Genomic DNA, 23195 nt, shown 5'->3' on the forward strand with positions numbered 1-23195 from the left:
AAAAAAAAACGAATGGAGAAAGAAGAAGAGGGAAAATATTCCTCACACGAAAGGAGGGAAAAACCCCTCTTCTTCCCAGACGAAGTGGCTAGGATAGGAGGAGGAGGAGGTGGTGGTGGTGGCGGCCAACGATGAAGGGAAGATTTCACTCAGTAGAGGAGAGACAAAAGGAAAAGAAAAAACATAGTAGGAAGGTGGGGTCGGCGCTCTTATGGTACTCCATTCAGTAACCTATAATTGGCTTTCCAATTGCCAAATCCACCATTATTGTGGTGACGGACAAAAGTCCCACTATGTAGTGATGATAAGGGCCCGTTCGTAAAGTTCCACATTAATACATTATGCATGTGTACATAGCTATTAGGTATACTCACTCTTCTCAGATAATAGTAGGAAAAAGATTTCTAGAACTTCTAGAGAAGTTTCATTATTTAAAAGCCACACGACACATTCTGCAACAGTGGTTCCAAATTTTCAAGTCATACATGCAACCCTACAGGCGGAAGCAAATTACAAGTATATATTCAGCAGTATTTAGATGGATATAAACTGCAGAGTCCCAAAGAACTATTGCATCAAAGGAAAAGATTAACTGCGATACTGCAACAAAGGTGTTTCAGGCTTTGGAAGCTGCTGTCATCAAGCGAGACAGAAGCCATTCTTTTTAATATTTCAGTCTCGGAGGCATTATCGAAACCAAATTTTGTGCCGTAAACAAAGTAGCCCCCACATTCCCAGGTTGAAATGGGACGATCCATTATCACACTTTGGACCTGCGATACAGGAAACAGCTACATTAACGCACTAAATAAAGGGAAGTATTTAAGAGTTTTTAGCAAGAAGAGTCGTATAATCCAAGATCTAACATCTAACCATTAGTATGATGCATAGGTACATGACATATTTGCTTGCTCTTAGCCAGAAATTAATATATATTTGTTGATGCCGTCAGCACTTTCAGAGCTTACTGTAAATTTAGTCCCTCTAGTTTGAAACAGATGTTAAGCAGCAAAAGAGGACACGAAAAGCTTCTAGAATCCATAACTAGGAGCAATATTTCCTGACAAATAGGAGCACTCTATCACAAAGATAACAGTCATTGGACCCTTCTTTCGTGAAAGCCTTTAGAGATTAGTTAAAACTTCAAAATACTGAAGCAATTTAGCAACATATTATATTGCTTCATATGGTAAGACAAAATAACATAACTTGTGAATCAGTTTTTCTACCATCATTTCTCCAATATTGCGTACTTGTACCTATCTAAGTTAAAGCATTTAACAAGTATGACTTTCTACCAGCCAATTATATATTTGTGTTTATATAGCAAATAAAGCACATTTACTTAGAGTAGTAGCCCCACAGATGGACCAAGCATATTACCTGAGGAAACAAGAATATCTTTGTCCCACAATCAGTAATCAGTAAGTTGAATGCAGAACCATGGTCACGTAAATTGGAACAAATTTCTGTAATTATATTGGATAGTGAATTCAAGTTGTTGCTCATGAACACCAGAGTCTTGAGAGGATAATCTGCAACTTCACATATATGAATCCCTGTTCTGTGTGTATCAGCATATACAGGAACAGTCGGAAAAAGCTCCACAGGTAAAGGGTTTGCAAAGTAACTGGCCTGCATCAAATAACAAATGAAAATATTATCTCTATTTTTTTTCTTATTATATAACTCTGAGTCCAATACAAAAGAGCAATATTCATCATTCAAGGGTAGTTATGGCACAAAAAATTCATATAAGATGGTAATTGCTATTAAATGATGAATACTGCATCTTTGCCTCTTTGGTTTTAGAGTTACAAATTCTAAGTTCCAACTGCAAATCACAACAGACCTAGATGAGAGTATCCAAAAGAGACAACTTAACACAACCAAGTATTAAGGCCTTCACACAATCACAGCCCATTTTCTCATCCACTCTCCAGCCCACAAACCATTGGCACACCATCAACTACAATATCTAAAAGATGATAGAAGCAAAGTTGACTTTGTGTACCACTATATCTGTTACAGTAATCTTCTCAATTACCTAATTATAAGCATGGGTGTAGCTAAAAATCCTGATGCTACAATAAAAGATACAGCTCGAAATATGTCTTGGGTGTAGTGCCAATGTTAAGCAATCTCGACCGGAGAAAGGAGCTAGTTCTGGTGTGGCAATCTGGCTATTAGAATTCAACAGATACTAGTTTTCAGTTAGGATTACTACATTATCACTGGTAGCTTGTCCATCTTCATGTAAGATCTGCAATCAACTCTGGAGAAGAAACCTAAAAACAATCTAGAGTCTAGACAATCTATTAAAATTTCTTTGATTCATGGATGAGTTTGATTAGATTAAGTCAGTTTGAATATTGTCCTTGGTATTTGTCCACACAGAAGTATCTTAAGGACAGATTATTTCAGATTTCCTTCTAAACCTATTACAAAGTGCACAAATCTGAAGATCATTTGTTTTAGATACCTCTATTTAGCTGCATGAGTGTTTTCTCCATCTTTCAAATAACCCTCGACTACCATCTGACATTTAAAATCAATGTATGTCTAACATTCAGCCTCAGGAAAGGACACAATAAAATATTATCTACTGCAGGGTTTTGACATTTGGACTCAAATATCCTTGCACCCATCACCCATACAAAGTCAATCCATGGGACACCACACATAACCTCCTGCAAACAAGACATGCTCACTACAACCTTCAATGAAATTAGGCAAGACGCCTGCAACATAGATATGATTTCCAATCTTATGGAGAATATATGCAAAGAACAATTTCTGCAAGATCATTACCTGAAAAATTATATGATCTGATCTGTTAGAGATGATGCTGTCAAAGAATACATGGAAGGAAGAACTATTTACTTCAACAGCAGTCCGCAAGATCAATTCAACCATCTTTTTATCCAAAAAGAGAGGTAGTCGATTGATGTTATATGGAACCAAGAAGACATGTCCATACTCAACAGGATTTGCCTTGCGCAAAGAGATAGAACCGAAATAACCAAGAGTCAGATATATTCAGAAAATAGGAAGAAACAAATTGTTTACGCATCAATTGTATAAATTGAGGACTTCATACTTACATTTGCAATAATCAGGATTCCGTCTTTGGGTAGCATTGTTGAAAGAACAACTTCAGAGCTCTCCTTTTCTCCTTGGGAAACACAAAAGAGCACATTCTCCTTGTGACTTTTAATGTGATTCGAGCTTATGGGTCCCAAAGGTTGGAGGAAACTGTTCTCAAATTCCTCAAGGAAAAGGGAGTTCCATCTTTCATTCAGTTGGACAACAAACTTCTTTTCACCATTGATAACCTGCAAACACACCCAAAGCTTCAAGCTTATACCAAGACTAGATGAGAAATAGCAACTTTAGTCACACGAATTGAAACTACAAATTCCACACCTTTGTTTGACAGGTGGTAACATCATATTTCAGCTGACCTTTCCAGGCACGATCTTCCCACTACCAGAAGAATATAATGAGTAGTTAGAAAGAAGTACAAAATGAATGACAATTATACAACGTATTTTCAGAGGTTATCCACCTGAGAAAGGAGTACGGAATCCAATAAACTTTGACTATCAGTAGCAGTGCATGGAAAGCATCCGCAGGCACCATTGCCTTTTGCAATGATACCAAGCTTGTAAAGATGTATCTTGACACCTGAAAATGTCCATGCAACATCAAATAACTAATAGACCTCATGCAATTAGAGGTTGCATTTGTTTCAATTTCAAGACCATATCATATACTCTAAAGCTACTCCAGCTAAAGAACTGATAATTATAAATCATTTTTCATTAATAATCTTAACATACTCGTAGAGGGACAAGAAAATAATAGGCAGGACAAACCTTTCAGAGTCACTTGGTGGTCTTTGGATTGATCCGAACCAGAATTCTGCCGCAGAAATGGGTAATCTGTTCTACCTTCAACCTGTTCGACTGACACCATACTTAACAACACTTAATATACCAACTGTAACAAAAATGTACAACACTAAGGTCCGATCAAACTTCAACACCACCACCGGCAAGGTAGGTCAGATCGGAAGGATGCCCACCAGCAGAAGGTAGGGCACCCCTACCGCCGTGGAAAGAAGGGGACGCAAGCAAAAACTTAGGAAAACACTGCGAGCATTCTCTTCCCCTTCTTAGTATAACACGAGATTCTTTTCTTAGAGCCGTGGTTGGATTACTGAAGCCAGCCCTAAGGGGACCAGCGAATCTCTCACCGAAACCCACAAATCTTCAAGATCTCCTCAGAAGAGATTAGCGAACCATCAACTCTCAAATAGCGACCGAAAGATTCAAGAAAATATCAAGATAAACGCCGGATCCTGCAAGAAATCGTACGATGATCTCATCAAGAAAAGACTCGATCAAAACTGGAACAAGTCAAGAGATCCACTAAACCAAATCTCGAATCATAAACCAAACCGATTTCAGCTCGGCCACCAAATTACCGCACGGGGAAGCCGCGATCCTCGATCCGAAGCTCTAATCCTCGAAACTTAACAATTTAATCACCTAATAAAGAGCTAAATTAGAACATCGGAGATACGAGGGAAGGGGAAGATGCGGGGCATAATAGTACCGCTAGGGTTTCTTGGAGAAGGGGAAGAAGGACGAAGGAATCCCCTTGGAGACGAAGGCCGAAGACGATTGTGTGGTCCGCGATGCTCCGTGACCGTGTAAGGAGCGAAAAAGATTCCCTGAGTCGGTTTATTTATAGGAGATCGGAGCGGATATACGATTGCTTCCAATAACGACGGAAGGAAGAAATCCAACGGTGGAAGTTTGACCCCCAAGTGTTTGGGTCCAATTTGATTACAATGACATGATGGATAAATAACCTCTTACCTATGGATCCTAATTAGAGATTAATTATGGGTTTTTCCTTGCATCATTATCATTGAAAGCTTTTTAAATGTCACTATTATTAGAAAAGCTGTTGAAGTTATGGGTTTCTTTTGCCTGTAACCATACGTTTATAATTGATTTTTCCACACACAAAAGAAAAAAAAACTCCCATTTATACAAAAAAATATATTTATTTAATATCTAAGATTAACTTTTAACTTATCTCATTATAAAACATATCTATACTTATAAAATTTCTAAATTACCTACATCAATGCCCATAATGACCTCATAAGTGATGGTTTATTCTCTCACAATCATTTAATTTTATTTCAATTCTACCTACTAATTTTTATTTGTTTTACTTTTAAATTATTTCTATGTCAATGGGTATTCAAATTGTTATCTCAACAGTACAGCAATGATATTCTGATAGTTTGAGAAGTATGATTATTTAATTTGTGATATGATAATATTAGAGTGCTTAACAATAATAATAATAATAATAACAGGTTGTTAATTATAAGTTAATTATAAAAGAAGAGTTATATTTTTAGAAAAATAATAATAAGATAATGTTCGCACGGTAAGACTTAATAAGCACGAGCTATATTATCCATAAGCAATAAATGAGTTAATTATATTTTATATATGTAGGTTGAATAACGAATGCACTAGCAAAAAAAATTACTAAATATTAATCACAATCTAAACGACAACTAGGTTATAATAATCGATCTAAATGATTAAGATTGTTGAACTTATGTGAGTTATAAATTTAGCATTAATTAAGGTAGGTAGGTTGTAAAGAAACAAACTAGAAAGATCACCAACTACTTTTTTCACACAGAGGGAGAGAGAGAGAGAGAAGCTTTTGTCTTCCTCTTTGCCAACTACCATTTGTCATTTAGGAAGCCCAGCTTAGAATTATCACAAATGGCAGCCAGAGACTCTCTCTCTCTCTCGTAGGTCAAGGATAGATAGGAGAAAGAAATTATTTCACACTGTGGGAAAGGTTCTTGGACTTAGAAGCCTTGACATGGAAACAAATTGCGATTAGATAAGACATATCAACTAGGTACTTTACAATTAGCAGGCAAATCCATTGCGGATAAACTTAATCTTCTAAGAGTCAAATTAAGAGACTAGCACATCCTCCAATCAGAACATCACAGGTAGTTCCCCAGTAGTGAGTCGAGTCGGATCGTGTTCGTGTTTACCTGTTAAGTCAACTAAAACCCGCCTAACATGATTAGATCGCCACCTATATTTTGTAGTTTAGTCCATGATAGTGAAGAGTTGTGTTGAATTCTTTCCATGTTTGTAGTGATCAATGGCATAATGAGTCCAGATGCATCCAATGTAAGTAAGGACATATGAGCAAATAATAAGCACAAGGGGCTTTTAAAGTTAGATAGTTAATTCTAAGTGGTGTTAGCCTGCTAAATTGGCATGAACTTAAGAGCACCTAATAGCTAAATTGGACATTTAAGGATATTATATATACAGATGAGAGAATAAAACACTGAAAATGGGTCAAACGACTTACAATACTTTATAAGGAACTTTTTCTTTCTTTATTAATGAATCATGAGCACCTAAATTTATCAAAGTTAGTAGGTTGCACATGGATAATACTATTTCTAATAATATAAATTGAGTAATTGGACCAACTCCTCTAAGGAATGGACTATAATAAATTCAAATTAAATGTATATCACACTATACTGAGATCATCTATAACATGATTAAATTTATGATCTCTATCCTGAACTAATAGAACTCAACTACTGGACTACACTAATAACACTAAAAATATTAATTTTTTCTAGTTTTCTCTTTAGTTGTGTGGGTCCTCTAAGTTGCTTATAGAAAAATTATCGTAAATTAAGTGAGTCACCGGATTTTGATTCCAATACTGGGATAGAGGGTCATCTCTCTTATTCTAACTCCAAATTAATAAAAAAAAAAGGATAAATAATTCAATGTCCATGGTAGAAATATTAATCATGGTATTAATATGATAATGTTTTGCTACAAATTATAAATAACCGATCCTTAATTGGGGGATAAAGGTAGAATAATTTGTTACAGATACTTGAGGCATTACAATTAGAAAAAGCAAGGCTTAGAGAACTAATTGTTAAACATGGAGGAGGCCAGCAAGAAGTTATCTAGAAAGAGTATTAAGTTACTTTGAAAATTATAAAATTAAAGACAAAGATAGAGTTTAATAAAACTCTGCAAAGAAAAGAAGAGGTTGATTTAAAATAACTCTATCCTTAATCTATCTGTGATAACTTAGCAACATAGTCATTTTTCATTTTATTACATGCATGGGCCAATAAAAAGTAACCCACTTATTCGTAATTTAAATAATCTAATAACTTAGCTTTTTATCCGGCTCATATTTTGATGATATTTAGTTTATGCTAAAAAATACTTATTCATTAATTAGGACTATCTTAAATATATTTATTTCAAAATAATTATTATATTTATAAATAAATAATAAAATATAAGTAACATTATAGATATATATAATTTATATTTAAGAGCTGCGTAAAGTTATCGATGAAGGTAATTTTCTGTCAACAACGTCAGTAAGTCGATCCCCGTGTCTGATTTGGTCAGTGACAGTGGGGTATAGTTCAACAGTTCCACGTCTTCAAGAGGGTGCAAGAGTAATTTAGTTTCTTCCTTTCAGTACCTTCTTCTTTTAGTCCCTTTCTCCTTGACTGACTCTTTTGCCGTCCGAATCCTCTCTCTCTCTCTCTCTCTCTCTATATATATATATATATATATATGTGTGTGTGTGTGTGTGTTGTGTGTTGTGTGTTGTGTGTGTGTGTGTGCGCGTGTGTTGTGTGTTGTGTGTGTGTGCGCGCGCGTGTGTGTATCTATTATATAGATGCGTAGTCTAAATTAATGGTAACTTCTCTTCTATGAAGGGGTACAGAAACGGCCAGATGTGGGACTTTGAAGCAGAGAGGCCGGTGACTGGAGGCGGCGGTGACGTCATCCTCGGCCTCGACGGCGGCACCACCAACACAGTCTGCGTTTGCATCTCCGCCGCCACGCCTTTCTCCGTCCGCCGAGCCGAGACGCTTCCCATCCTCGCGCGCTCCGTCGCCGGTTGCTCCAATCACAACTCGGTCGGAGGTAGAATTGTATCAAGATTCCGCCTTTCGTGGAGTTTTGGGTTCTAGGGGGCTGATTGTTTCTTTGGGTATACTTAGTTTTGTGGATATATGCGAGGTAGAATTGAATCAAGGTTCCACCTTTGATGGATTTTGGTGTTCTAGGGAGCTAATTGTTATTTGGGTATGTTTGGCTTTGTGGATTTACGCAACGATTTTATATATTTTGAGGTCGTTTTTTGTGTTGGAGTATACAGAAGTCAAGGCCAGGGAGACCCTGGAGAATGTTATAGCTCAGGCTCTTTTCAAGGCAGGCTGTAGCCGTTCTGCTGTCTCTGCAGTTTGCTTAGCTGTAGCTGGTGTTGATCATCCTATCGATCAACAGAGAATATTGAATTGGCTCAGGTTTGTCTTCTCTTGAAACGCCCATGTAATCTTTACAATTTCCTAAATCTCTTGCTATTTAAATGATAACTCTTGCCCTGGATGTGTTCCTCGTCTGCAATCTTACTTGATCTTGTCAGAGATATCTTTCCGAACCATGTCAAGTTATTCGTAGAAAATGATGCCGTCGCAGCTTTGGCAAGTGGAACCATGGGCAAGCTCCATGGCTGTGTATTAATTGCCGGAACTGGCACGATAGCCTACGGGTTCACCGATGACGGAAGAGAAGCCCGAGCTGCGGGTGCTGGACCAATCTTGGGTGATTGGGGAAGGTTGGTGGAAAAATCTCTTCAGTTCCAACATTGATTCTGAACGACATACTAACTATGTCTCGGCATATTAAGATAGTGTATGATCTTAGGTTAGCAGTAATGGGGGTCAAAGTTATTAGGTTTGTTGCAGAAGGTGGTAACTTTGTAATTTGAGTGGTACCACATCTCACACCATAAGCATATTACCAATCAGTTTATTTGGGATTATAAGTAAAATTTCTGTTTTTCCTTACAAAGATCAGACAAGGAGTGTTGCTGCAAATAGCAACCATTTGTTCTGATATAGTGACTGTCAGACATTGTCAACTATTCTGGATGGAAATTTCATCAAATTTCTCAAACTTATATGAAGGTGATATAACAAGTCTATGTAGTCCTTGGGCACTTCTGTTGAGCAGATCTTCGCCTTCTCACTCTATTTTCTGTACATAATAGAACCAGCATACTGCATGTAGATGTTATCTAGCGTAAAATTTGTCATGGATGAAACATGGAACGCATCTGTAATAGTTCTCCCTATATTTGGAGTTCAGAGATATTTATTATCTGGCTTGGCTGTGTATGAATTACAGTGGATATGGAATTGCTGCACAGGCACTAACAGCAGTCGTGAGGGCTCATGATGGGCGTGGCCCTCAAACATTGCTTACACGTAACGTTCTTGGCTCTCTTGATCTTTCATCACCAGATGAATTGATCGGGTACATCTGTCTCCCTAATTAATTTTCATTTGTAAGCATGATATTTATGATACATTGGGCGTTTGTTTGCAAAGTAGAAAGAATGGCCACTGTAAAGTCATAAGAAGTTGTCCAAAACTCTGAATATGTTATCATTTCTTGCTCTCAGAGGACCTTGTGTTGTTTTATCTCATGCAAAAAGATCCTTGTCAAGGGAGTGAGGTTTGTGCACCAAACCTGCTGATGTTTTATAGATGAACATATAGTTAAAACACAAACCTTGTGCAATAATAGCTACAGGCACTGTCTCTATACCTTAAGGTAATCTTTAAGCCATCTTGAGTTCTCCTTGGAATTATGCTATGTGCTATCCTTGACTTCACCTGTATTCAATTATTTTACCTGAATTTGGATAGCACCTTTCTAAGTTTCTAGTAAATAGAGCTTCAAGGAAGAAGCTTCTTTTGTGTTTACCATAGTGTTTGACATTTTTTTAACACTACTTTAATCATGTTTATATGTTTAAACTGAAGAAGCTAACATCTTTGCATTTCCTTTTACTCTGTCGGAACAGGTGGACATATGAAGATCCCTCTTGGGCCCGTATTGCTGCTATTCTTCCAGTAGTGATAGCTTCTGCAGAAGCTGGTGATGAAGTTGCTAACAATATCTTACATAATTCAGTTCTAGAGTTGGCTTCTAGCGTTAAAGCCGTCGTCAGAAAACTTGGTTTGAGTGGTGAAGGTCCAACAGATATCATAATTCTTTCCTCCTTACTGCTTTACAAATAAAGGCCTCCTTAAGTGGAGAGATTGTTCTGGAGAATTCAAGCAGGAAAGAAAGAAAGAAAATAGTGAAGTACAATAAAAGATTGGATCTTTTATGGCTTTTGAAATTTGAATTGTTGTTGTTTCTCCGTTATAGATGGAAGGGCTTCATTTCCACTCGTCATGGTTGGAAGAGTACTCGAGGCAAACCAGAGGTGGGATATAGGAAAGGAAGTTATAGATTGTATCACCAAGCTTTATCCAGGGGCTCATCCAATTCATCCAAAGGTTAGTTAACCTTTTACCTTATGATTGTTTTGGAAATCTATGAGCAACTATCCACAGGTGTCTGATCTTTTCTAACATGTCATTAGGTTCCTTACTGACTTAATCATCTGCAGGTGGAACCAGCTGTTGGTGCAGCACTGTTGGCTTGGAACTCCATTGCGAGCGAATTATATGGCGATTTTGCGGTTGACATTTGATACATAGCTTCAAATTAGGAGAAAATGGCGGCTATGTAGTGCTCGTTGTAGATAGCAGATTGACCTTAAGGGTTAAAAGAACTAGTGAGGCAAATCTCTCTAGGTTGACTTTAGAAGAGTGCCGCCATTTGTGTTTTCTGTTTTGTTGTCACATTCTCTTTGCAGTCTCTGCAGAAATTAAGAATATATATGTTGTTTGTCCAGTTAGTGTTAGATTATGTTCTAAAAACACTTCTTTTGCAATGTAAAGTGCTGAAAGAAGAGTGATGTGAATGTTTGTCTGTTTTTCAGGCCCCTTTATTTTTCATTTCATCCACCAAAAGAGTAACTTTAAAATTGAAATTATTGGTTACATGTCAACATGAATGGCAAATTATGGAGAAAAGGAAACTAATACAAGAGAAGCCATTTGATCGTTCTCAAAATACAGAGAAGCCTAAGTATCAAGGCAAAATAAGACAGTTTGTGCACTTTAGGTCCATTTGGTTCAGGGGCAGGTCAACTAATCAACATAGTGCCCTCGAGCAGAGAAGAAGCTCCATAAAATGCGTTAGTAGACTCTCTCAACATTTTATTCATCAACGTAGAACAAAGATCATAATTTAAACTCTCTCAAAATACAAAAGAAAAATATATATATTATTATTTAAACAACCTAACATATCTCTAGACTTGAAAGAATGATGTACAGCTAGTCGTGGATCAATTTCTTTGTCTTTTCTTTTTTCCTGAGGAAGCCACCAAGAAGTTATCCAAAGCTTGGCAAGAGTCCTGATGAAAAGATGCAGAGCATGGTTGGTGACTCTCAGATTGGTAGATTCTATCTTCACAAGCTTCCCATGTACAAAGCTTTGTAAGTCATTACACAAATGCACAAATTCATTTACACAGTATACAGGCTGAGCCCATATTTTGTTGGGTCAGCAGATCGTAGGGTTGTCAAAGTTTTCAGCATACAGGGTTGTCAACTTTTTGATTCCTTGATTGCCTCAGTAAGTTCAACATGATGGTGATGGCTGACACAAGATTGTCAGATATCGAGTTACTAATACGAGCACTTTACCATACTTTTCGATCTGTTTCACCTTTTAACTCTCTTTGAACTAAGTTTAGAATCTCCATCACCTATTAGAAAGTAGAAAACTTAATCAATGGAAAAGCTTAGCAAACTTAGCAAAGATAAATCATTTGACATGAAAGTTAATACCAGAATCAGCTACAGAATGAACCATCTTACCCCAGGATAATGCTGTAGCACTGGAGAATAATGATCAAGTGCTATGTATATCTTTCCAAGCAGACTTAATAAAGCATCAACCTCATCGCCTAATAGATCAACCTGAGTCACATATAAAATAGCGAGATGTTAAATTATCTAATATAAGATAAGCTGCAAACCAAAGACACAATCTTATGTTCTGATACCACTCATTAGTGCTTCAGTGTACAAAAATAATTCTAGGCTTTATTTTGTTTTGTGAAGGAAATTATGAACTATGAGTATTTTTTGTCATCTTAAAGATGAAAATAAAAATTCCTTTTGGTTTGAATTGAGGAACTCGTATTAACTATTAAGCTGAAGATAATTAGATCCTTCCATTAGGTGTCTCCTTTCTAATTCCTGTCCTTCACAATTAGGCTGATAATTGCATTGTTTCCTTTAAGATGTCCTTGACCTAGATACCAGTGCTGTGTGATGGCATTGACATGGCTCCTATCGTGTTCATTTGGTCAAAATTAGGCTAAAGAACCCTATAATAGCACTCCATTAAGTTCATTCATAAAAATTAAGGTTTGAATAACTAGAGATATGTAAGTCTGATGCTAAATAACTAAAAATGTTGCTTCCAGGATGAGTGCAGTCATAATTAGCTAAAATTTGAATTGAACTTTGGTTTACTACAAAATGGCACACTAGGATTGCAAGCCAATAGGAAATTATCTGAACATATATATTAGTGGAACAACCCAAATATGGTGATGCTTTGATGGATTGTATCATCAGGCTATCATAAATATAGCTCGCTGTAGGATGAGACAGTATGATCGTATGCATGCACACATGCATAAAAGTAACAGAGATAACCATGACAGGAGGAATAAGACATGAAGGATCATACCTCAGCTTCAGCCTTTTGAAGGTCAGAGCATCTTATCTCAAGCATTTGTTTATACCAGAGCCCCTTTCTCTTTAGTAGGATGGCTTGTTGCACCAATGGATTGTGCTGACTGTTTAGTGCATTTAACCTGCAGATTGAATGACAAGATTAAATTACAATCATGCACCAACATGAAGTATGTATGCAGTTGAATTTTCAGTCTTCAAACACATGCATCATCTGCAGGCTGACATTGCTACAAGTATCATTAAGATGCATAAATCATGTTGAATTTGCCGTTGAGAAATTCCACTTCTCATAATAAGAAGAAATTTCTAGTATTACATTGAAGATAAAGCACTGGAAACAGATTTTTCATTCCCTAATTTAATCAACTTCAACAAGAGTATTTGCACAACGTCAATAAACACAGAAAAATCTGGAAAAGGTCTTCCATTCATTGTGACATGCAATTACATAATTTTTAACCTGTTCTTTCAGATGAAACATATGGTAGAGATGTTTATGCATGTCTGGGAAAGCTACTCTCTGCATGTCAATTCAAAATAGAAAAAATAGGACAGGAGACCAGAAATAAAAAGCACCTATTTTCATTCCTTCTGATAGTTTCTGCCAATTTGTTTTCAAAATCAAGAAATCCTTTTGACATCTCGTCCACACATTTACTGATGCATTTCAACTGTTTTTCTTGCTCGTTGTCCATTTTGATGGAAGATGATGATGTCTTCTGTTTCTCCTCAATAATTCCACACAGTAAGATATTTTGCTTTTCCAATTCCTCCAAAGCATTTGAGGTACTCATTAAGTTTTGTTTCAGCTTACTAATCTCCACTTCGTATTGATAAATTTGCTGCGAAGTATCATCCAGTTTACTTTTCATTGAATCTGATTCCCTCTCAAAATCCGAGATGATTATGGTTTGCTTGGCCAATTGATCTCTGAGCATATTAAGTTCATTGTGAACTATGTCGAGTTGCTCCTTTTGTTGCATGAATGTAGACCCAGCGTCTGATGCAAATTGCTCCTTTTCACTGATTAATGCTGATAGAGATGCAAGGGCCTGCTTCAGTTTCTGATTCTCTTCATTTCCTAAAATTAAAACCTTCTCCTTTTCTAAAAGCATCTCTTTCAAAGAAGCCTTTTCCATATAATATTTTTGCACAGTAGAACCTACAGCAGAAATAGCATCACAAACAATTCCTTTGAATATAATGGAGTATGTCTCTTGCAGGACACTGGTCTGGATATTTATGTCCTCCATGCAACATTGGTACTTACCAACAGTTTCTCTTAAAATTTTATGGTGTATTACATCTTTAATGTCACTTTTAACCTTAAGTTCTTCCAGTTCATCATCAAGCTTTCCAATTTGTTTCAAAAATTTTGCCTCTGATGACAAGTGAAGTGACATTTTGCTTCTTGCATCAGATATCTGTGATGATAGATGCTTAACCTCGTTTCTTTTACTTAAAAGTAAACCCCGAAGATGCTGATTTTCATAAAACAAGTAATCAATTCTGTCCTTCAATCTGGAAATTTCATCATGATCACTATTAGTTACATGAAAATTCACATTCTTCACGAGTATATGATCAAGTTTTGATATGACTTCAGTTATCTTTTTCCGCGCAGATTCGAACTCTTTATCTTTCCTAAAAGGTAACGAGCCCTTTTCCCTCAGGAATTCCCGCTTGAGTCTAAACAGTTCCTCTGTCTTCTCTTGCAAAGCCATATCATGCTGTCTCCTCATCTTGATCATTTCAGATTTAAAGTAAGTTACCATTTCTTCCATCGACATGTGCTTCAGATGGGAAATGTCAGCAATGTCCAACATGACTTCTCCAGACTTCCTGGATTTCTGCACCACAAGGATTCCATTCTCCTCACCTTGGGATTGGGTCGCATGCTCTCCAAGTACTTTTCCAGAAATATGATCCTTCCTTTTTGTAGAATTCTGTTCTTCAAAACATTCATGGCTAATATGTGAAAGAAGCATACCTGGTTCTAAGACCAATAATGACTTTGAAATAGCATCAAGTTCTTCACGCATGGCAGTAAGTTCAGCAATCTTATCCTGCCAGTTCTTGTTCAAGGTATTTATAAGACCTCTTTGCTCATACAACTTCATCTCGAACTCATCTTTAAGGCATCTGATATAATTCTGAATCATGAGGCTGCCAACTTCCTTTTGCAACTCCTGCTCCAACTTGTGCTCTAAGACCAATACTTTTGCTAAATTGAACATGTCACTTATTTGTTCAAATCCAGATGCTAGTAGTTCTCTTAAAGCATCAACCCTTTCATCAATTTCTGGCAGCTTTCCATTACTTTTTACTTTTGTTAAATCACCTATCTTCTCAGAGCTGGCATTTAGTGGATCACGAGAATTAGTGCCAGTTAAATACTTGAAATCCTCCTTAATCCTTTGAAGCTGATCTTCCACAGCAACCCTAAATCTACTTAAATGTTGATTATAACTCAATTCTAGACCTGCATCTAGGAAACCTTGACGCAATTGTAACACTGGCTTCTCAGTCTCCACATCCATAGCAGATACTGCTACCGACATCCCCAATCTATTGTCTATATCCTTGTCATACTTGTGAGAATGCAGCCTATTATTCAACATAGCTATTTCTGCTTCCTTTGAAGCAATCTTCTCTGCAGCCTCCTCAACCACAGCACTCACCATCCCTTTAGTAACAGAATCACTAACCATTCTCAATACACTCAAACGGTCATTTAGCTCATCCCAATAAGATTCCAGGTCATCAAGGATAAATTTCTCGTAGAAAGCTGAATCATCCCCGGCACTGTCCCGTTCTTTGCAATTACTACCTGATAGCATGGACCCATCAAAGCCCACCCTTTCATCCATTACCTCGGAGCTCTCCATCGGTACCTGTAACTTTAACCGCAAAGTTCAACAAGATGGAAAATTTCGGGGGAAAAAAGGAACAAGTAAAGATTATAGATTTCGAGTCGTGAACATCTTAAAAGACAATAAAGTTGTCCATTTTCTCCTTCTTTTCTAACGATTTTGACCTCTAACCAACTAAATTTACCCTTATGATAAAGCTCATAGCTTCCACAACCTAGATTAAGCGGTAAAAGGGCAGAATTAGAGGGAAAAAATGATAACTTTCTCCAATACCATCAAACCAGGCTTCCAAATCCAATTCCATAAGGAAAACTAATCCAGACAACCAAAATCAGAAGCAAAATCTCTTCTTTTTAAAAAAATAATAAAAAAAAGGGAATTAACTGATTAACAAAGACAACCAAAAGAACTCACGGATTGGATCTCCTCTTCAAAATTCGCGCCTTCCTCGAATTACTCCTGTAGCCGAGAAACAGAAACAGTAAAAAAGGAGGGGCCTTTCGTAATTATTTCCCTCCCTCCTCCGAGCCTTTTGGGGAAAATTCTAGGGTTACCCAAAAAGGAAAGAAGGGAAACAAAGGACGAAAGCTTGGAATCGGAAAGGACTGGGAAGGGAGGAGAGAAGAGGAGCAAGTAAAGCCACAGTGTGAATGAATGCTGAATGCCCGTGGACGGAGAGGAGCGCGGTGTACGAAAATTCGTGCCAACTTTTGGGCGAAATTTACGGAGCTGCCACTCTTAACAAATCCATCATTAATTTAATGATTAATCTATGTATTAGTTGTAGTTTTAGGCCCATGGGATTAAAACTTATTTCTTTTATTGTTAAATTATACTTACACCCCTGAACTATGACCTAATATCATTTTACCCTTTTTAATTGAAAAAGACAAACAAAAATATTCAAATGTTTCAAAAGAGCCCTCCTATTTGCAAGCACGTGGTTGTCACGTGAACATTCATAACTCTTCTATTTCCCTAACCACCACATTGTTATATGGACTAATCAACTTATCTCACCTAATAACTCAATTACAACACTCAATTAGAGTATTTTCTACATTATTTTATTTTATTTTTACTTATTTTCATTAGTTTATATGGTTTTTTTTTCTTCTCGGTTTAATCAACTCGAACAAAGGGAAAATAATTTGATTGTTAACCATCTTTATTTGTAGTTTAGTCGACGAAGTGTGAGGTTTAGTAATACAAAATAAAACTTAGAGGGGTAAAGTAATTTTGACCCAAAGTGCAAGAAGCAAAATATATTTAACTAAATTTCTTGTTCATTAAAATTAATATATCTTGTAAATATCAACCATCTTTTTATATATTATACCTTTTACACTTAATATCTAAGTTTATTTTCAATTCATTTCAGAGGATCTAAAACATAACTCTGAATTATAATGGTTTAAAATAAAATAAAATTATAAAATTATAATTGGATGAGTATTTGAGAGGAGTACTAGGGACATAAAATTAAAGGGAGAAAATTCTCGCCTAAATCTTTATCTACGCCTAAAGATAATCAACATTGACGAAGAAAAAATTTATAAAAGTAGTCAAACAATATGAGCACTTTTAATCAAGTAAGCTCTATTCTATTGGCGATATTTTGAATATTAGTTCAAATTGGACCGAAATATGGTTAAACTAAGAATTGTAAGATGGTGGCAGTTTTTTTTTTCCTTTTTTGTTATTCTTATATTTGTTAAATAAAGTCAAAGTCTTAAATATTTAACCCTATTATTAGCTCATGGTTTTCCTAATTTGACTTTCCATATAAGGATTGATTTGTGGTTGTACTTTTTTTCTCACAATTAACTTGCATTAAATTGGCCATGCTTATTGACCACTTATCATATTCTCCTATTTATAAATTACAGTTATCTCTACTTCTTTTTTCAATTAAGAATGTATTAATCAGAGTCCGAGATATCCTTAAAAAAAGGTTACATATTGATGCCCCGAGTGTAAGGATGTCAGCGATATCAGAACACAAAATATATAGTTATCTCTTCTTTGCATATTACCAAGTTCCATAAGTAGAATTATTTGATATGATATATTTTATACATATAGAATATCATGCTATTTAGTACACTCCTTAATATTGTAACTAAACAGATAGTAGATAATATGATGTGCCGATTTCTCTATCTCCATGAATTGAATTATTAATTTAAGAATATTTTACAAATCAGAATCTACATTTGATCTACAATTTGTGATTCACGTTTTGTTTTTAACGATTTTGTAACTCGACTCCTTTTTTTCTCTATAATTCTCGTTTAACATCTTAGTACTATTTTGACTAACCGATATCGACTAAATTTCTAAAATATCATCACCGTTTTTTTTTCTCCTCTTTGCTCTCCTCTAAAGAATGCATGGGTGAGTTAGGTACTTATAAATTATTTTATATATTATAATAAAATATTTATTTACTAGTACTATTTAAATTAATAGAGAATGTTAAATAAAAATTATAAGGAAAAAGTATAAGTCGAGTTACAAAAAAATCTAAAGACGGGATGTGAATCGTAAAAAATATATAATATATAACGTGTGATTCGTAACATTTCCTTAATCTAAAAATTATTAGCCAATAATGTATATTATATCTTTAATAAAATATGACAGAGAAGTTAAAAATTGATGAGTTCAAAAGCACCATGGGGCCTACATGTCCCTATGTATATATATATATATTTCAGTTGGAAAGCTCCAAAATGCCAACCAAAATATTCCTTTTGGGGATCCAAAGGTTTCTTAAAAGTGGTGAGTGGTGACTTGGGACAATCCAATCGAATTGCTTCTCACTCCTTTTGCTCACTTTCTTGGATAGCAACAAGCCAGTTTTATAGCAGACAAATGAGTGTGTACAAAGAAAGCATCAATGTTGAAACTTGAAAGCTGATCAAATAGTACTTTCTTCTACACTATGTAAAGCACTCCTGAGAAGGTTAATTGGCAGTGTTTTGCACGTCGCAACTCCATTAAGATTCAAAATCTTGAGCTTGTAAAGGTGCTGGTGAATGGTGATGCACACTATAACATCTTGAATTCAAATCCAGTGTAATTTACTTATATGTGGTTTGGTTAAGTCAATTGTTAGCTGTGATGTAGAACAACTCCGTTCCTCCTACAGAAATATAGTCTAATATGTAAATGATTTATGTAATTTGGTCATTTATTTATTGCAGTAAATATTAGTGTCAATAAAACATCGTTAATTTTGGATGAAAAATCTAAGTGCTTATAAATAAAGTAGAAAAGGATAAGCTAAAATTGAGCTAATTTATAGGAATAAAACTATAATTTGCCCATATTTAAAAAAAAAAAAATCAAATCCACCATACTTAGAAAGTAGTTCAAAAGTGCAAAGGGTATAACTCTACTCTTCTATCTTTGGCCCATTAAGTGAAGATCTAAATATTAAGCTTAAAACTCTTATTTCTAGACCACGGACTATTTAGATCATGACGTTTTTATACGTTAATTATATGGCCTTGTAAAGACGTAGAAACACCATAGTTTCCGTAGCTTATTTTAAATCAATTGGGTGTGTTATTTTTCATTAATTGAAATTTGGGTGTATTTTATATATGGGATTGATTCGAAGAAACCAATACAAGGACTTAACAATTAAGAAATTTGGTCAAGGTTATCACCAAAAGCAACGTGTTTATATTGGTAGAAGTTGGCAGAATGGAAGATAATGACACCGACTATTATCAATTAATAAGGAGTGAACCTGATTAAGAACTTTTTTAATCTTAAAATTATTGTAATATTTTTTTTAAACACAATAATTGCTACTAAAATCAAAGGATAATTATATTTAAAGAGGTCAATATATTATAAATAATTGTTTCATTATTCTTAAATCAATGAGCTCCTTTTAAAATGTCATTGCGTCAATTAATTTTAATTAAACATGGTTAAAATTAAAGTTCGAAAATTTACCCTCATTTAAATTGTTTGAAATGGCTCAAATACTATCAAATATTAACCGATATAATAGTATAAGCTAAATCTATTTTTCTTGGTACATAAAAAATAAACGTTTAGCAATAAATATTTGACACTTTAAACTTTGAAAAAGAAAGGTATATTGATCACTTAGATGCATCTGTTAACTTGAACTATCATACATACATCAGCAGTAGTTCATAAATTACTTGTCGTGTACTTATAAATATGTCCAATAAATAGAATAGTTTATATATTACTATTGAAAAGTATAGATATATATATATATATAGATGAATATTAGTAGGAGTAAAAGTGTTGTATATAAAAGTTGATAGTTTAACTTTTAAAATTAAATAGTCATATAAATCTGCCATCCATGATATTCTACTGCTATGTACAAAAGAGTACTCGAAGCATTTTGCTATGATATTTGAAATTGTTTAGTAGCAATTATATATAAAATTAAGAACCTAGGATATATATATATATATATATATATAGATATATAAGTAGGCAATACAAAGGAGGATAGGACCTCACATATTAGGTTCACAATTATTTTTTATAACAACAACAATAAACATCATCAAGATATGATCATAGTAATTAAGCCACCATTCTAAGCTCTCTTAGCTCTCTCCTTGAGCCAAGAGAAGATAACTCCAAAGCCCATTTCGATTGTGTCCTTATCTTCTCCAATTAACTGGTGCCACATGGCATGGACAATCTTTAGCGTCTTATCCTTGCTTTTGGCCAACTCGTATACCAACTCGGCCGAGCCCAGGTCACACACCACGTCCTCCTTCCCATGCAACACCAGCATGGGCAGCTCCAACTCCTCGCTCCTCCTCCCTATCTCCTTGCAAATCCTAATCAACTCCAACGCCGTCGACGCCGGCGGATTCTCCGACGCCTGCGCCCTCGGGCTCCTCCTCACCAGCTCCCTTTTCCACTCCTCCTTGTACGACTTCTCCATCAGTGACTTCCTCAGCACCACCCTCCAGCTCGGCGCCACGCACGCCGCGGCCGGCAGGAACTTCTCCAGCGGCCACGGGGGCTTGAACTTAGCCGAGACGCCGCACATCGGGCCGTTCAGCACCATCCCGTCCCAGTTGCTCTTCTGCTTGAGGTAGACGAGGATCGCGATCGCGCCGCCGAGGGACTCACCGTAGAGGAAGGAAGGGAGGGAGGCGTTCGACGATTTGACCGAGTCAAAGAACTGGATGCAGTCGTCTACCACCGGCGCGACGGCTGGGATGTGGCCTCGGCGGCCGTCTGAGTAGCCGTGCCCTCGTAGGTCGATGGCGCAGACGAGGAACCCGAGCTTCGCGATCGCCACGGCGGTGAGCTGGAAGATCCAGCTGCTCTCCGAGGCGTAGCCGTGGATCATGGCGACGAGGCCACTCGGCGCATTCTGCTCGGCGGGGCGCCATGTCTGGGTGTAGATCCGCATGTTGTGGTTGTTGATCATGAAGGAATCTTGGTGGATGACATGGTGTTTGTGGTAGAATTCTTCTTTGGTGAGATCTCCAAAGGGGCTGTTCTTGGTCGCTTGGTGTATGGGATGAGCCATTAATTTGGAAGGAAATATTTGGAGCTGATGAACAAGGAGGGGTCTTTAGTTGTATATATATATATATATAGAGAGAGAGAGAGAGAGAGAGAGAGAGAGAGAGAAAGAGAGAGAGAGAGAGAGAGAGAGAGAGACAGAGGTGTGAGTGCTACTACTAGTAGGCAATTAATAAGAGGTTTGGAGATTGTTGGGACTTTGTACTACCAGATTGCATACATAAATATATATATATATTATTCCCTCTTTAGCTGTGGACGGAAAATCACTGTTACTTCCGGGACTTTTAAACGTCGTTAATAGAGATTGTAAAATATCATAGTTGAGGCGCGACGGCGAATTAACTTGTGTCACGAAAAAGTTTCCCACAGTTGGTTCATAATTTTTTCCTTATATGTATATATATATATATATATTATGAGCTCGTAGAGTAATTATAAACTAAACTAAACAATAACTAGCTCTAGTTGATATTTACCTTAAAAAACTATATTAACCCTCTTAAGAAACAGATTATAAAAAGCTCAAATTATATACATTTATTGCTTAATTTATTAAAATGAACTCTGGTAGGTACTCTAGTTGAGTAATTGAGTCCCTTTAATTCACCGCATATATTGTAGATTCAAATCTCTTCTATAAATTTTGAATTTATTATAACCTATATTTTTTAGAAAGATTAACCTAATTATTGAAGCATTAATATATACTTATGGATTAAATTAAAGAGAAAATTATGTCCCACATCACATGCTATATCTTTAGTACTTACAGTTTGAGCACTGTACTTTACTTTCTGAACACGTCCTTTGGAGAGCATGAAACGAAGAATATTTTGTTTAGATTCAAATTAATTTCAATTCACGTGTTTCTCTTTTTTTTTTCTTTTCACCCCTTTCTTTTTGTGCCTTCATTTACGGCAAACCTAACTTGGGGCCCTTCCTCATATAAAGATTACTAAACAGTGAGAAAAAAAAAAAAAGTAGGTGTGAACCATAAAATCACGACATTGTAGGGAGTAAAGTGTGATTTGCCATAGTTTAACCTGAAGCAGACCCAACCCATTCTATCTATTTAATACTGACCTAAATCTTTGACCTCAGATTAGATCCAGATAATAAACTATTACTATACTAGAGGACACTAGACTATACTTGGACTCATAAATGCCATGGACCATGAATAGTGTAAAGTTTCACCAAAGTTTGCAACCAATCCACTATCCATCCATAGAACACTACACTACCACATGGTGGTGGCCATGTTGATCATATCAGTTGTATTTGTGTGATCTTTCTTGGGAATTAAGGTAGCAATATAGATTTAGATGCAGAGGCAAAGGTAGGAAAGAAAAAGACTAGGTTTAATTTTTAGTTTGCAAGTAAACATTAAGTACTTATTATGGAGCAAGCAGAAGAGCAACACCACCATGCAAAGTATTACTCCTGCTGTCTATATGTGAATTGATGGAAGATACCCAAATCCCAGTGACCTTCCAGTGAGATGATGATTGATAAGGTAGTTTGTAACTTTCATGTCAGCTGTTATCCATGATTTAGAATATATAATTTATGTGATGGTTGAAGGATTAATATATTATTAACTAGGGTTAGTGGATCAGGTGTCAACTTCCAACTTATTTGACTGCTAATAAGGGCTTCAGGTTATGGGCCCTGGCTTGACAAAGTTGAAGTGATTACTTGGATCAGGATCAGATGTGAGATTTTTAAAGAAAATATGTTCTGAGAGAAATGGGATCTTTTGTTTTGTGTCAATGGAGTGGATGGTGGAACTTTATAATTGTTGGGACTGATTGCAACATTCATGGAACATAGCTAAGAAGTAGGATCCTAAAGCTTGTACGCAAGGTTTTTGTCCTCAAGTTACAACAATACTTTTAGATCACAGCATTGAAAAGTCCCAGATTAGGAATACAAGATGATGATACTTCTTCTGACACTGGAATCTA

The 23195-nt window shown here is 36.1% G+C and overlaps 4 protein-coding genes across 8 annotated transcripts; 1 reads left to right on the top strand and 3 right to left on the bottom strand.

Annotated features, from left to right (window-relative positions):
• Positions 1–401: 401 nt before the first annotated feature.
• On the bottom strand, positions 402–4773 carry LOC140762983 (GDP-L-galactose phosphorylase 1-like). Of its 2 annotated transcripts, none has more exons than XM_073100990.1 (9): positions 4621–4773; positions 4490–4553; positions 3879–4363; positions 3569–3687; positions 3427–3486; positions 3105–3335; positions 2812–2994; positions 1384–1635; positions 402–773 (listed from the first exon to the last, which is right to left on the bottom strand). In XM_073100990.1, the coding sequence occupies exons 3-9, from the start codon at positions 3976–3978 to the stop codon at positions 576–578; spliced, it is 1143 nt and encodes a 380-aa protein (XP_072957091.1). In that variant the 5' UTR covers positions 3979–4363; positions 4490–4553; positions 4621–4773; the 3' UTR covers positions 402–575. The 2 variants fall into 2 exon arrangements, with proteins under 2 accessions (XP_072957091.1, XP_072957092.1); XM_073100991.1 differs by having other exon boundaries at positions 4464–4553.
• Positions 4774–7727: 2954 nt separating this feature from the next.
• Positions 7728–10955, top strand: LOC140762172 (uncharacterized). 3 transcript variants are annotated; one of them, XM_073099801.1, is made up of 7 exons: positions 7729–8048; positions 8284–8431; positions 8551–8742; positions 9315–9443; positions 9997–10160; positions 10347–10477; positions 10591–10955. In XM_073099801.1, the coding sequence occupies exons 1-7, from the start codon at positions 7832–7834 to the stop codon at positions 10672–10674; spliced, it is 1065 nt and encodes a 354-aa protein (XP_072955902.1). In that variant the 5' UTR covers positions 7729–7831; the 3' UTR covers positions 10675–10955. The 3 variants fall into 3 exon arrangements, with proteins under 3 accessions (XP_072955903.1, XP_072955902.1, XP_072955901.1); XM_073099800.1 differs by having other exon boundaries at positions 7730–8048; positions 9997–10166; XM_073099802.1 differs by lacking the exon at positions 9315–9443 and having other exon boundaries at positions 7728–8048; positions 9997–10166.
• A 337-nt stretch (positions 10956–11292) lies between these two features.
• Positions 11293–16374, bottom strand: LOC140762171 (WPP domain-associated protein-like). Of its 2 annotated transcripts, none has more exons than XM_073099797.1 (5): positions 16090–16374; positions 13379–15696; positions 12795–12921; positions 11912–12013; positions 11293–11799 (listed from the first exon to the last, which is right to left on the bottom strand). In XM_073099797.1, the coding sequence occupies exons 2-5, from the start codon at positions 15688–15690 to the stop codon at positions 11734–11736; spliced, it is 2607 nt and encodes an 868-aa protein (XP_072955898.1). In that variant the 5' UTR covers positions 15691–15696; positions 16090–16374; the 3' UTR covers positions 11293–11733. The 2 variants fall into 2 exon arrangements, with proteins under 2 accessions (XP_072955898.1, XP_072955900.1); XM_073099799.1 differs by having other exon boundaries at positions 13379–15702.
• A 3901-nt stretch (positions 16375–20275) lies between these two features.
• On the bottom strand, positions 20276–21229 carry LOC140762133 (caffeoylshikimate esterase-like). Its single transcript, XM_073099749.1, has one exon. It carries the CDS (start codon positions 21227–21229, stop codon positions 20276–20278), a length of 954 nt encoding a protein of 317 aa, XP_072955850.1.
• Positions 21230–23195: the final 1966 nt, after the last annotated feature.

Source organism: Typha angustifolia, chromosome 7 (genome assembly GCF_048772165.1).
Source record: "Typha angustifolia cultivar Huaian chromosome 7, ASM4877216v1, whole genome shotgun sequence".
In the NCBI taxonomy this organism is placed as follows: Eukaryota; Viridiplantae; Streptophyta; class Magnoliopsida; order Poales; family Typhaceae; genus Typha; species Typha angustifolia.

Coding starts and splice junctions, on each gene's coding strand:
- LOC140762983 (XM_073100990.1), bottom strand. CDS start 3,978: ATGGTGTCAGTCGAACAGGTTGAAGGTAGAACAGATTACCCATTTCTG. Junction 2,995..3,104: donor GAATCCTGATTATTGCAAAT/GTAAGTATGAAG, acceptor TCTTTGCGCAAG/GCAAATCCTGTTGAGTATGG. Junction 1,636..2,811: donor CAGATCATATAATTTTTCAG/GTAATGATCTTG, acceptor TATTTGATGCAG/GCCAGTTACTTTGCAAACCC.
- LOC140762172 (XM_073099800.1), top strand. CDS start 7,832: ATGAAGGGGTACAGAAACGGCCAGATGTGGGACTTTGAAGCAGAGAGG. Junction 9,444..9,996: donor TCACCAGATGAATTGATCGG/GTACATCTGTCT, acceptor CTGTCGGAACAG/GTGGACATATGAAGATCCCT. Junction 10,167..10,346: donor ACTTGGTTTGAGTGGTGAAG/GTCCAACAGATA, acceptor TCTCCGTTATAG/ATGGAAGGGCTTCATTTCCA.
- LOC140762171 (XM_073099797.1), bottom strand. CDS start 15,690: ATGGAGAGCTCCGAGGTAATGGATGAAAGGGTGGGCTTTGATGGGTCC. Junction 12,014..12,794: donor TTCAAAAGGCTGAAGCTGAG/GTATGATCCTTC, acceptor TATGTGACTCAG/GTTGATCTATTAGGCGATGA. Junction 11,800..11,911: donor TGCTACAGCATTATCCTGGG/GTAAGATGGTTC, acceptor ACTTTCTAATAG/GTGATGGAGATTCTAAACTT.
- LOC140762133 (XM_073099749.1), bottom strand. CDS start 21,229: ATGGCTCATCCCATACACCAAGCGACCAAGAACAGCCCCTTTGGAGAT.